This window comes from Solanum dulcamara, chromosome 6 (genome assembly GCF_947179165.1).
Source record: "Solanum dulcamara chromosome 6, daSolDulc1.2, whole genome shotgun sequence".
Taxonomy (NCBI): Eukaryota; Viridiplantae; Streptophyta; class Magnoliopsida; order Solanales; family Solanaceae; genus Solanum; species Solanum dulcamara.
The window spans coordinates 16487122-16500991 of NC_077242.1; the positions used below are offsets into that span (position 1 = coordinate 16487122).

At 32.5% G+C, this 13870-nt stretch overlaps 1 protein-coding gene across 1 annotated transcript; it reads right to left on the reverse strand.

Annotated features, from left to right (window-relative positions):
- Positions 1-532: 532 nt before the first annotated feature.
- Positions 533-10564, reverse strand: LOC129892372 (uncharacterized). Its single transcript, XM_055967939.1, has 6 exons — positions 10378-10564; positions 6996-7113; positions 2456-5701; positions 2100-2342; positions 1406-1543; positions 533-1107 (listed from the first exon to the last, which is right to left on the reverse strand). The coding sequence occupies exons 2-6, from the start codon at positions 7074-7076 to the stop codon at positions 859-861; spliced, it is 3957 nt and encodes a 1318-aa protein (XP_055823914.1). The 5' UTR covers positions 7077-7113; positions 10378-10564; the 3' UTR covers positions 533-858.
- Positions 10565-13870: the final 3306 nt, after the last annotated feature.

Below are 13870 nucleotides of genomic sequence, written 5' to 3' on the forward strand. Positions count from 1 at the left end.
CGTCAGTTCGGTTTCAAATATTATTGGTTCGATTTATCGATTTTTGATTTACCAAACCAGTAAGATATTTCTTATCGAGTTTTGATTTATCGATTATTAATCTTTAATGGTTTAACCAATAACAAAAATACTCATACGACAAATATATGATTTCTCCAATAGTTTGACGCGACAAAACAATAATATAACTTTACATAATGCTAATAAAATATAAATAATAATTACTAACATGAAAAGAACTATACAAATACAACACAAATAAAAAATTTGGACAATAATGTGAATTAAATGCGAAATGATAAAGATAGTAACGTACTAATATTAATATTTAATATTTATGTAGGAATAAAATAATAAATTAGTACAGTTTTAATAAGTTATCAATTTATCCAATAACCTAATATTAAAAAATTAAGACTGAAGTGATAACTCGATAACTTTTTTTTAAAAAATCATTAATCCAATAACTCAATAATAATAGAACAATAACATTTTCTCAATTCAATCCCCCCTTAGCCCCCTACACACAATATCACTAAAAGCTTCAACTTTTAAGCCTTCATTTTCAGTCAAATAAAATGACTCCATCAAGAGAAAATTCTGGTAAAAGCTGGTAACCTGAAATCTTCAACAATCGACGCCTTCTTAAGCAAATTCATGAGCAAAACTAAAACAACCTTGATTACTACAGTAATCAATTAAGTTGAAGGAAATATGAAAACCAGTTCCCCAACAAACTTCCAGCCCAAACTATCGATTAAGATACCAACAATGATGATCAAAAATCACAAAGGGAAAAAACTTATACCAAAAAAGAACCCCATTCTAAAACAAGACCAAAACTCGAAAACCTTGAAACTAATATCTTTTACCAAGAATTATTCCCAGGATGACTGAAATTAGAGCAACCCCCAAAATAAATTTCAGGGACAGAGCAGCAGATCCTTCAATGTGTTGAACTTGTGACTCACTGGAGGATGGTTGAGTTGAAGAGACTTCGGACTTCTTCTTGCTCTTTCGTTTCGTTGGAGTAGAGAACATTTGTCCAATGTCCCTAGATTTTACCTCTACCTCATCCTTTTGATCACTACTACCGCCACCAATATCCTGCAATTTGAATTAAAAGCAATTGGAAATCATTGATCTTTCGAGCTGTTTAACAATCATTATGGTCACATTTGTTACATAATTTGCATTGCTCTCGTCCATAACAATTTTTAAAAGACAAAATATAAGAGGATGAAATGTCCTTGTTCATTTAGTTTCTTTCAATATCCCCTCTTTCTGATAGTAATAGTAGACTCAGATGAAAACAGGAGGCTCTGAGAAAAGATATGGAAGTGATAGAATTAATGCAGATTCCGTTCAAGATAGCGAGCAAATACGGTTCATGAAAGAAACTAACCTTCTGCTTCAATTTCTCCTCAAGTTCCTTGACTTGGTTTTGTAGAGTAACTACTTCCTTGCTTTTGGCTTGCAGTTCCTCTGATGAACTCTTCAAAGTTGCCTCCTGCTCTAACCCCTTATTGGACATAGCCTCTTTCTGTGTTGTTGACATTTCAAATATGAATTAATAACCAGGCTCGAAAAGTAAATGTTTTAATTTTCATACCATAATACTCTCTCCCTCCGTTCTTATTTATATGTCATCCTTACTAAAAGTATATGGTCTTTAATATTTTTCATTTCAATGCATAAATGACATTATTCTTCCTATTTTACCCTTATGAGTTATTAACCTTGAAAATATACATTTGACCAACATAGAAAAATTAAGTAAATAATTCATGTTCATTGGTCAAATTAATGAATCGAAATAAGTTAATTCATGTTCATTGATTGAAAACTTAACTTTAAAAAACATTAAATAAGGGTAGAATAGTAAACTTACTTAATTTCTTTATACAGCACGTAAAATTTAAAATGGTGACATATAAATAGGAACAGAGGGAGTAGAAGAGTAAAAATCAGAAACATTTAAATTACTGGGATGTGGCAATATAATATTTAAAAAATGCTACTAGCATGCATCTGGCTAATAATTTGAATTCTAGAATGTTAACTTGGTTGTATATTTAACTGTATAAAAAATACATTACCTCTTCTTTTGCTTGCGCTTCAGCACTACCTAAGTGATCTTCAAGCTCCTTGATGCGGCTTTGCAACTGAGACTTCTGATGAATCTCAGCCTGGAAAAGTTCTAATTGACTTTTCAGAGAATTTTCACTTGACTTGATTTCTTTCAACTGTTCTTCAAGATGTGCTATGACATTTTGCTGCTCCTTCTTACAGGTTTGATGTGTTTCATTGAGCAAGTTGTTTTCCTCCAATATGGATGATAACTGTAAACAGTGAATATTTTAGAATAGCGAGTTGTCAGATGTAAGTACATGCACCTCCAATAATTGCCTAGTAGTATGAATGATACAGTTTCAAAGTGTAGCCAGGCACTAACCTGAAGTTGTAGCTTTTGTCCTTCAGAACTAAGCTGCTCTTTTAAGTTGTCTATCACCTGGTTTGAAGCTTTAAGCTCTTCAACTGCTTCATTCTTCTCGGCAAATGCAGCTGACACTTTGGCTTCTAAATCATTGAGTTTAGAGTCATTTGAGGCCACTTCTCCCTTTAGCTCTGAGTTCTCTTGAGTTAGTCCTTCTTTCTCCTTTTCAAGTTCGGTACACTTCCCCTTCAGCTCTTCAACAATGCTTTCAAGATGACTCAAATTCTTGCAGCTTTGCTCTAGTTCCATCTTTTGAGTTTCAGCCAGAGTAACTGTTTCATGAGTCTGCTCTTCATATGTTTTCACCAGAGCTTCAAGAGAGTGTAGTTTATCCATCAACTCTTTACCTTCAGACTCTTTCTGGGTGGACTTTTGAATGGCTTCTTGCAGCTTTGCCTCCGTTTCTGATATGCGGGCTTCAGTTGCCGATTGAAGTTCAGACGCTCTGGAATGCTGGTCTGTCAGTTCTGTGATGGTGTTCATATGAGAAACTAGTTGTTGAACACTTTCCTCCTTTTCTGCATGGGCTGAGTTTAACATTTCTTCCAGATCATTCACCCTGTTCTTAAGAAGCATATTTGTCTCCATTAATTGTTGGTTTTCAGATAAAATGTCTGCAGCTTTATCTTCTGCCTCCAATATTTTCTTTTTCAGGTCCTCATTGTCAGTCTCAGATGAAGCCAGCTTCACCAACACCTGATCCAGTTCTTCCTTCACAGCTGAAAAGCTTTCAGCAGATTTACCAATCTGCTCCTCATAACTCTTTAGCTGATCTTCAAGAGACTTCAGTTTCTCATTCAATGTTTGTGCCTCTGAATCTCTGGTAACAAATTTTCCAGTTGCCTCTTGGAGTTTGAGCTCGGAATCCATCTTCAGAGTATCATGCAATGACTCAAGCTCTATGCTTCGAGCTGTTGCTTGCTCCAAAACTCTTCCTTGTTGCTCTAGCTGCTCTTCTGCTGACTTGAGCTTCTCCATCACCTCACTCTCTCTCAACCCAGTAGCATTAAGATCATTCTCAATACCTTCCAGTTTCTGTTGTGTGGTGTTCAATTCATGACGCAGGACCTCAAGCAAGCTTTCTGCTTCAGCTAGTTTTTCAATTGAATTCTTGTAGACATCCTCTAAGTTTCTCTTCTCCTCTGTCACATTGTTGAGACATTGACTCAATTCCTTCTCTTTCTCCTTGGTCTCTGCCATAGCAACCTCAAGGCTTGACGATTTTGTTTGGAATGTCTCTACTTCTGCTTCAAGCTCAGATACCCTGTCAGAGTGCTTCTTACATTCTGCTTCTGCAGCCACACATTTCTTCTCTAATGTACTTATTTGTTCTTCAAGCTCCTGAATCCTATATTTCTCCGTTTCGAGCAATAGCTCCAAGTCACTCGCCTTTTTGCCAGCTTCCTCTACTTTCGAGTGTGATACCAGCATCAAGTCCTCTAATTCACGGCTGCGTTGATCCTTGGTATTGGCCCGACCTTCATGCTCAGCGCATTTATCAGCAACATTTTTAAGCTCTGCTTCAAGTTCTAAATTACGAGCACTTGATTTGACCAACTCAGAATCCAAATGAGCTATCTTCTCCTCGTACTCCTGCAATCTGGTATCCAGCTGTTTCCTTTCTTCCACAGTCTTCTCAAGCGTGGCATTTAGTTCAGAAACTTTCCCAGAGAACTCTTCTAGTTCCCTCTTCACATCATTGCTTTTCAGTTCCGCCAGATTTATTTGCCGTTCTAGCTCCACACTCCTTTCTTCAGCTGCAGCACAGCGATTCTCCATTTCTCTAAGCTGCGATTTTGCTTCTTCTAAAGAAGCATTGGATATTTGTAGCATGTCCTCAAGTTCAACATTTTTCTGGTTGGCTGTAGTTATGGCATTTGAAGATTCAAGGTGAAGCTCTTCCAATGATTTCAGCTTCTGCTCCAGCTCCGTGCTGTTTGCTAAAGCTTGAGAAAGAAGAGAATCTGCATTGCAGAATTTCTTATCTGAAAGCTGCAATTTCACCTCTAGATCACTACATAATTCCTTAATCTGGACCACATTATTGTTTAGCTCGGCTACAGCAGCTTCAAGAGCTCCTTTCTCTGTAGATAGTTTGTCCAGCTCCTCCTGCGACACTGAGAGTTGTGTTTCCTGGTTTTTCAGTTCAGCTTCAATGTGTTCCTTCAAACCTACTTCCTCCTGAAGCTTCAACTTTATGTCTTCCAACTCAGATACCTTAGCCTGAAGATCTTCTTTCGTGGATGATAACAAAAGCTCAAGAGACGAAATATTCTCCTTTACCTGAGATTCAGAAGCTTTTCTCGTGTCAAGCTCTTGGCTAAATTCATCTATCAGAGCTTCTTTTGATGCAAGTTTATTCTCAATCTCTTGCACTTGTGATTTTGAGATCTCTAACTCTCCTTGAACTTTAGAAAGCTCTGAAGCTGTGGTCATGAGTGCTTCTTCAACCTTCTGATTTTCAGCAATCTTCTCATTTAGGCTCTTGAGTTCTTCTTGTAAAGAAGCCATCTGGTCTTCAATTTCTTTTGCATTCTGTTTCGACAACTCCAGCAATCTCTCAAAATCCAAGGCCCTCTTTGTCTCTGATTCTGCAAGTGAGCCACTTTGTTTGTGCAACTCCTCAAACTTTTGAGCCTCACTGGCCGAAGCCAGCAGCTTTTGCTCAAGTTCTTCCATCTTCTTCTTTGAGCTTTCAAACTCGAGGCCAAGTCTGTCAAATGCCTCCTTAACATTAACATTCTCCTTGTTATTCAATTCTTGAGTATGCAATGCCTCTTGCAAAGCATTAAGCTCAGTGCTATATCTATTTTCTGCTTCTGCAATCTGCTCTTTCAATTTCTTGTGATCAAGTTCAAGGTCTTCAAATTTCTTTGCAGTTTCCTCCAGCTTCTCTTTTGTGAGCGACAATTCATCCTTTAACTTCACATTTTGAGATTCAGTGTCTTTTAATGATCCAGCAAATCTTTCCAATTCAAGCTCAAGTTCGTTAGCCTTTTCTTGTGCTTCAAGATATTCTCTGCTAGCAGATGAAATATTTGAGCTACGCTCCATTGCAGACACTTTGCCCTCTGCAGGAGAAGCTTCAGCTATAGCATGTGAACCATCCTTTGATTCCAAAGCTTCCTTCTCTACTTTTATAAACTCTCCGTCAAAAGCAGACTCTTCGTGCTCCTTCTGACCTTCTATCTTGCCATTGGACCCCTTTAATAAGATGTAACCCAAACAGAAGATGAGGAAGAAGAAAAAGGAATTTCTTAACTAGTATATTCAATCATAGTTATTTGAGCTTTAAACAGGGTAAATTACAAAAATGATTTACTCGAAATTAAGCAAATTGCTCGCCATAGTTGATGCACTAAATATGCAGAGAGTAGAAAATACCCAAGTTTGTCATAGACTATTTGTTGCATCATATTTGACAACAGTGCAGTAAATTCATGTTGTCTTTTTCCAATGCCACCATCTTTACATCTAAAACTTTGAATCCATAATCACTTTAAACCGCACCAGTGATCAAGTAGTCAAAAGAAAACTGGAAAAGCACTCCTCTAGTAACATAAGCCCAAGTCTTTTGCTTGCACATACATGGAAAGGGAAACTTGGTTTTAAGTACAAAAAAAACTTAAGGTGAGAAATTTGCACATAAAAGCAACCTCAATCTCGAAAGCACCTAACTTATGCAATGCTAATGTTCAGATGAACTGATCAATAATCATCCTGAAGGAAAAAGTTTAACAATAGATAAACTTTGAGCAGCATTTTTTCGTACTTATGTGTTTCTAATGGTGATCCAAATGATATCACCCAATAAAAGAAAAAGTTATCTATTATTTTAGGGTTCCTGAATTTCCTACCTTAGTTGAATTCTACCACTACCACGATTGTGTTTTGTATCAAAAAGGTTTTCTTGTTACAAAAAGTTTTCTCGGTGGAAAGAACTCTGGTATATCTATCCTTTTCTTGGATAAGAAGTGTTGGACTTCTATAAATAAAAGATTTTTCTTCTCATACAAATAATACAATAACATTCACAATGGAGTCACTAAAAGAGTTTTTATGTTTTCTTTTATATTAAGTTTTTATACGTAGCCAATTGACCAAACCATATCAAAGATTATGTTTTTTTAGTATCGTTTTCTTTGTCATCTAAACTATCTGACCTTTGAGATTTGCAATTATTAGCTTCCAAATTGACGCCTACTATTTCGATCCCAATTCCCAAGATATTATTGTCACGGAATGCCAACAGACCAAGCAACTGGCAAGATGTGTAGTTTGATGAAATTTAGAGGTTTCTTCTACTGTAATTCGAGTTTTCATTTTCAAAAATAAGCAATGGCAGAAAAAAATAACCTACTTTTTGTTTCAGGCCATTTTGAATATAATATTGAAACCATTTCCTACAGTCCATCGATATAAATATCAAAATATCACCACAGCCATTTAAGAAAATGATATTCTTGAGAGTGAAGTTTTAAAAAGCAACGAGCATTACCTTAATAACATCGCCTTTGCCCTCTATCTTTTCTGAAACCTGTACCACCGGTACATCTGTGGTTGCTGTCTCTGCTTCCATGTCAAAATAATCTCACCTTATGAAGTTCTTACAGTATCTGGATTAATGAAAACAGCTAAGTTGGTAAGGTAAACAACTAACAAGTTAAAACTTTTTAAACATTATTTTACTTCTCTAGTAACTTATTTTGCTGTATGAATATGTTGCGTCAGTTCCAAACTTTACAACTTAAAAGGGAATGGAAAAGAAAAGAGAAAGCGAAGAAAACGTTAGCTGTTTAGATTGGCCTATATTATAAAAAATACTGGTACAATTTCGTGTCCATGTTATAGAAGTATTTGCAAGAATCGACTTTTTTATATTTTAAGAAGCAAAGAAAAATTAAAGGAAGGAACAAAATATTGATTTGAACATAACTTATAATTTATCCAAAACATAAAGTTAATTTCAATGGTTTCATATTAACATTTTCAGATGAGATAGCTCTCACGTCACAATTATATATAGTGATTCAAATGCGACTTCTTCTCTTACTTTTAAATCCTCGGAAGGTCAGTAAAGGAAATAACAAATGTGTCTATGTTTGCTTATTATCATTATTATTATTATAAAAAGAGAGGTGATTGAAATTTTTTTATGGCAAAACATAAAAACAAGAAGCAGCAAAGGCAGGAGGTAACTAATCAAAAGGCTACACACAATAGATTTTCTTTTTTCGATTTTCTAATTGATATAATATATACACGTGTTATTTAATTTGATTTCAACTAATATTTATATTTTTTAACTTTGAGTGCGCACAAGTAAATACTAGACATTTAATTTTGTATAATATTGAACAAGTAAATACACTTGTCATAATACACATAAAACGTGAATTGTTATATAGGATACATATATCTAATTATTAAACTTTATATATATTTAAATATCTACTTATGCACGTCAAAAATTAAAAACGTAAATATTAAAAAAAAATAATTATCAAACACATTTATATATTATGTTTTTTCATTTTTCTTTATCGGACGGGATAGAGATGGATTATATGGTCATGGATCAAAAAGTGAAAAAGCAAAAGAAAGTGTTGCTGGCTCTAAAGAAGGAAAATAAAAATAAACAGGTGACCGATGAGGTTCAAACATATCTATCATCTCATCTTTTTGAATTATTTATTATTATAAGCTAAAAGCATTATTGAAATTTTTTCAAAGACCCAACCACATGATAGCATTACTCTATCATGACGTGCACGAATTTTTAAGTGGGACAGAGACCAAAACATCCTAAACATGGCAATTGGCATTTTCTTAGTTCTTGTCATCATTTGTTGCTTATGGCGTGGCTTCCATGTAGGATGACAATTAATAATGGAGGTTCTCTTCCCAAAACTTTGCCCCTTTTTACCTTAGATTGCCAAATAGGATTACAAAATGTCAATACCAACAAAAATTTATTCTTCTATACAGTCAATTTAGTGAAAAGAAAAAAGTAGTAAAATTAGGTAGGCCAAAATGAGACAAGCCAGCTCGTATGCAATTAAAAATATTCAGGAGTATGACAAAGTAAATAACAATAACGAAAGCATCACCGTCACAGATCAAATAAGAAATTCTTCCGACTCCAGATGCAAAGTTATAGTCCATTGCTTTACAATTACCGAACGTCGTAAGAGAATAATATAGGTATCAATTTTAATATTATTTTGATTTGTAATAAGTAATATTTTTACTTTATGTATAACTTATTAATCATATATTTTAGTTAATACTATTATTTTTATATCTAATAAACTATGATATTAAATCATACGGGATACTATTTATATTCTAATAAAATTTATTCAGGATTATTCCTAATCTAGTATATTATATTTATTTAATTCAACAAATCAAATCATTGATAAAAAATAATATTATCAATATAATTCATCTCAATGTTACGAAAACATTGTACTCAGTATTATTATTCTACTTCCTGCCAACCAACTCATACATGCCAAAAATTTACTTCGGATACCACCTTTATTATTATTATTATTATATTTTTTAAACATTCAACGACAACCTTTAAAAGAAATTTTAAACTAATAGAGTCTTAAGCGTCACACAGTCAGAACTTTACGGTCAAAATAACGAGTTGAAAAGTAGAACCAGATTAGCTCAAATTATTCCACGCCACAGTGAGACGAAGCAATTGAATGAAAATTTTTAGCCAAGTGAAAATTACTAGAGTGCCTAGTAAAATACACGAGTACTACTCACACACTTTCAATTGGTTGGTCTTACTTTTCATTTTAGTTTGGTTTTTAAAAAATATATTTTTCTTATCTTTAATTTTTTTAATGACATGTTTAAGATCGTGAGATAAAAAAATATTCTGATATAATTAACATTTTTTTGTTTAAGATCACAAGATTCAATTTTTATTTTTATTTTCAAATAAATCAAAATCATACCAATAAATTAAAACGATCAAATATTTAAGATGGAATCAAATGTAATCTATGGATAGTCATATTTCAAATCACACAGATTTTCATTTGAAAAAAAAAAAAAAAGATGCTTGTTGATCCGACAAAATGCAGGTTATATTCCGATTGTTCTGACGAAAACTGAACTACAGTTGAGGAAGGAGGACATAATTTGTAACGAAAGGGAAAAATGAAAGGAAAAAAAACAAAAAGGCGTAACTGGAGAGGAAAAAGCGCGTAAACAACGCATGAAGAGCAGCGTAATGATTTTGTCACTTTCTTACAGATAAGAATCGCAAATTTACAATTTCTACATCACAGAAGGATCCACTACTGATCAATCACTATGAATATGATCAAATCCACCATTGATGTAACTTCTCAACCACAGATTGCCAAAAAAATAATAAAATCTACAGAATTTTAATACTCAATTTCTTTTTTTATTAACAAAAGTAAAAAATGATCAGAAGATGTATCGCCAAGTAAGAGGATCAAATTGTTTAAGAAGAAGCTAGCGAGCATCGATTAGAGAGAAGATGAAGATCAAAATCATCCCATAATGATGAACAAAGAGGTCCTTTTAATAGTTTACTTCCTCGAGATGATCTCAAAAGCACACTGCTAATCAGCGATCTAAAACTGAGAACATAAAATCGAGATAAAATGTAGAAGAAGAATTCGGTGTTTAATCATCACACAAAACTAAAATGAGATGTTCATGTAGAAGCTAATTCATCAATTTCGAAACACAGAATCGAAATAAGCAGAGAAATAAACGCTATGACTTGACAGATCAAACATATAATCACAAAGACATATAATAACAGAGAGATCGATCGACAATGAAAGAAAATACAAACAGATTAATAAATTATGAGTGCTTGCCTGAACGAGCGCGGGAGAAAGAGATTTTGATTTTGATTTTCGATGCTTTTCTTTTTGGATTGAAGCTTTTGTTTTTGTTTGGAACTTGGAAAAAGTGTGAATCAAATAGAGAGAATGAAGAAAGATTGTGCAGGAATTGTTGGTATTTAGTAGCAGTAGAAATGAAAGAGAAGCCTGCCTTTCTTTTTCTTATTTGGCAATTTGGCTACTAGAAGGAAGAGGAGTGGGCCAGTAAGGAGATGGCTGTGCTGTGGGCGGGCCACCCGCAATTGGCGAATTGTTTTGTTCAAATCTTGCCCCTTGCCCGCTTTACCCTCTTTCTACCATTTGCCACTCATTTCTTTTATTATTACAACTTTGTCTATATTATCTATCTACACCATGTTCCTGTTCCTTTTTTAATGCAACCGTTAAATTTTAAACTTTTTATAACCAAATTATAATAATACAATGTTCTATGAAACAAAATTTTTGACTTTTTAGTTTATTTCTTGTGTGTCTGGTAATATAAAATATATGAGTGAATAAAATATTTTAAATTTTATTTTTAGTCAAAATGGTATTATATAAATTAATATGCAGAAATATTGGTTAATTTTGTGTTCGAAAGAAGGTGAGAAAATTCAAAAGTTGCATGCATATATAGTATATTAGCTAAATTTCAGTTCTTGTTTGCGCTGTTGTTTGTTAAACGTTCACCATTATATTTAACATACATTAGAAGAAAAAATTAGTACTAATAATACATCTTTAGATTTGTTATTATTGTCGATCGTAAACCCTTATAAAAGCACCATAAGTCCATAACCAACTCCTTGCAACTTTTATCATCGGAATTTCGTATGTGCTATAAAAATAAATAAATAAAAGTCAATTATATATGCTTCAATTTGAAATTAATTGAAATACGCATGAATTCTATCATATAAAAACTTCACTTTTTTTAATATTATACTGAAAAAGGTAAATGCTATCAGAATTATTTTAGGTGGGAACACTAAATTCAAAACTAGCCAAATTACACAAGTAATAAAATTCTAAAAGCAAAAACAAAACCTATTAAGCATGTAAAACTGTGGTTATGTTTTTAAATTTCAATCAAGCATTTTAATTTTATTTTCTGCACTCTCCATGCCTTTTCTTTTCGTCATTCAAAGAATCATCCCTCCTTAGAAAAGTTAAAAAGAATGAGGTTAAGATTCGTTCTTTCATAGTTATATTTTTAATAATGGGAGTTTGAAAAATAAAATAATAAGGTTAGTGTTGTCATTAAATAAAGATTAGGCAAAGTTGTCTTTGTAGAGCTGAGGTGGTGACGGTCCACTTGAGACCGACCAAACCGGCCTTGCTAACTAGTCTTCTGTCCCAACGATGAAGACATTTCCCTTTTCCTTTTTTCCATTACCAATTCCTTTTTGAGTCCATCACTTTATTCTTCTCCACTTAAATATCAGGTTTACTTCACAAGATTCAAATCTGTGACATGAATCATAAGTCCCTCAACCTTTGTTGTTTGGAGCTGTGTATCGGTCGATTCAGTTCGATTTTAAAATTTATCGATTATTAATTTGTAGACATGTTAAACCGTTATAGAATCATTAAGATATTGATTTATCGATTATTAATCATTATCAGTTCGATTATCGATTTAATCATTAAAATTTGACACAAATTTTTTTTATTGAAATTTTCTTAGAAACAAGGTGACAAACTAAATGAATCATGCACATGAGTTGATAGATTGCATCTTGCTCAAAAGCAAATAATGTCACATTATAGAATAACTGAAAGTTTGAGACAATCAGAAATAAAAGCATGAAATTAAACTCCATGTCAAGGTCATTATATATTAAATGGTATAAATATAACTATTTAATTTGCTATCGGGTTATCAGTTAACCCGTTAAGAAAAAAACTTAAATCGTTAAGAATCGATAATCCAATAATAAAAAAAAATCAAAACTGTTACAGAAATTACTAAACCAATAATCTGATAGCAAATTAAATATTAAACAAAGTATCTCTAATAGATTTCCTCAGTTTCTTCCTTTAAAATTTATCTCTCTATTTTTAGGATGATCATTTATGCAGAGATTCAACATTACGTTGACATTAGAACACTAACGAATATAAATAACCTGATAAAATCTAGAGCCAAATATTACACAGCCATTACCTTGAAAATTCGAAATAGCCAACAAATGAATGCATAATACACATTCAGATCGAATTTACCTAGTGATGAATTACACTAATTAGTAACTACTGTAACAGAGAAGAAAGTATATAATACAAATGCATTTACTAGTCACATTTTTAGACATAAGAGTAAACATAAATGCATTAATCAATTATATTGATAACAAACGTTGATATATTTATTGCTCACATTGTAACGCCTGTAGTCCAAAAGGCTAGCCAACCTAAGGTTCTTAATTATTGGTCATTAACTCTTTCCACGATAATAGAAAATTTGTAGTGGGAAAGGATCACATCTCCTCAATAATAAGGCCGAAATTGTACTTCTATTCTAGTTCCGTTCACTTTTACTAGTCCAATATTTCAAAAATTAATTTATATTTACTTGTCACTTTTAACATATTAAGAAAAGATAAAATATTATTTAAGACTACACATCAATTAATAATGGTATCATAGTAAAATTCTCGTGTTAATTAATATTTCTTAAGCAATACTAATTTTTTTTATGTGATTAGTATGTCGTGGCCATGTTAGTTGGATTTTCATCTTTTACGCACCATGTTAGACATGTGAAATTAATCCCCTAATTTTGTCTTCAACAAATAGCTACAAGGCAAACTCATATGACACTCAGGAGGGGTGTCAAAACAATTCTAAAAATCGAGTGAACCTAGCTGAACTGATTATTATATATATTTTCATGTAAATCATTACAGGTTTCACATTTATAATAGAATAGGTTTTTTCTTTATTTTAATACCTAATCGAACTAAATAAATTTATATGTATTTTGTATGTTAAATTTAAAAATAGAAAACATTATAAAAATTTGACATTGATCATGAACATGAATTCATATGGAAATACCCAAATATGTCATACCACTATTGAGTCTTTGGTATACCTTTTTTTAAAGATAGCATCACTGATATAACTACGCAGAAATTTAGTAGATTTTCAAAGAACATATGACATCAAAAAATTCAAAGTATAAAACTTTACTTTGAGTCTAGTACGTGGCCAGATTTTTATGGAATTTTTGTGGAGCGTCACCTTTCATATATATTTCAGATGGTGTGGTATGCATTTTCTATTTTTATAATAAGTTCTCATGTTCTTTCTTTAGCTATTAATATTGCTCTCTCCTTCCATTTTACTTATCCAATATTCTAAAAAATAGTTGTCCAATTTTATTTATCCAACTTAAAAAATTTACAGATAATTTACCATTTTGTGTCTATTTTACTTTTGCTATTAAATACTATTTATTTTTTAATATTTAGATGACTTA

Excerpts from the sequence above, each read along its gene's own strand:
- LOC129892372 (XM_055967939.1), bottom strand. The coding sequence starts at position 7,076 with ATGGAAGCAGAGACAGCAACCACAGATGTACCGGTGGTACAGGTTTCA. Across the intron at positions 5,702-6,995 it reads GCAAAGGCGATGTTATTAAG|GGGTCCAATGGCAAGATAGA; the intron begins GTAATGCTCGTT and ends ATCTTATTAAAG. Across the intron at positions 1,544-2,099 it reads AAGCGCAAGCAAAAGAAGAG|AAAGAGGCTATGTCCAATAA; the intron begins GTAATGTATTTT and ends TCAACAACACAG.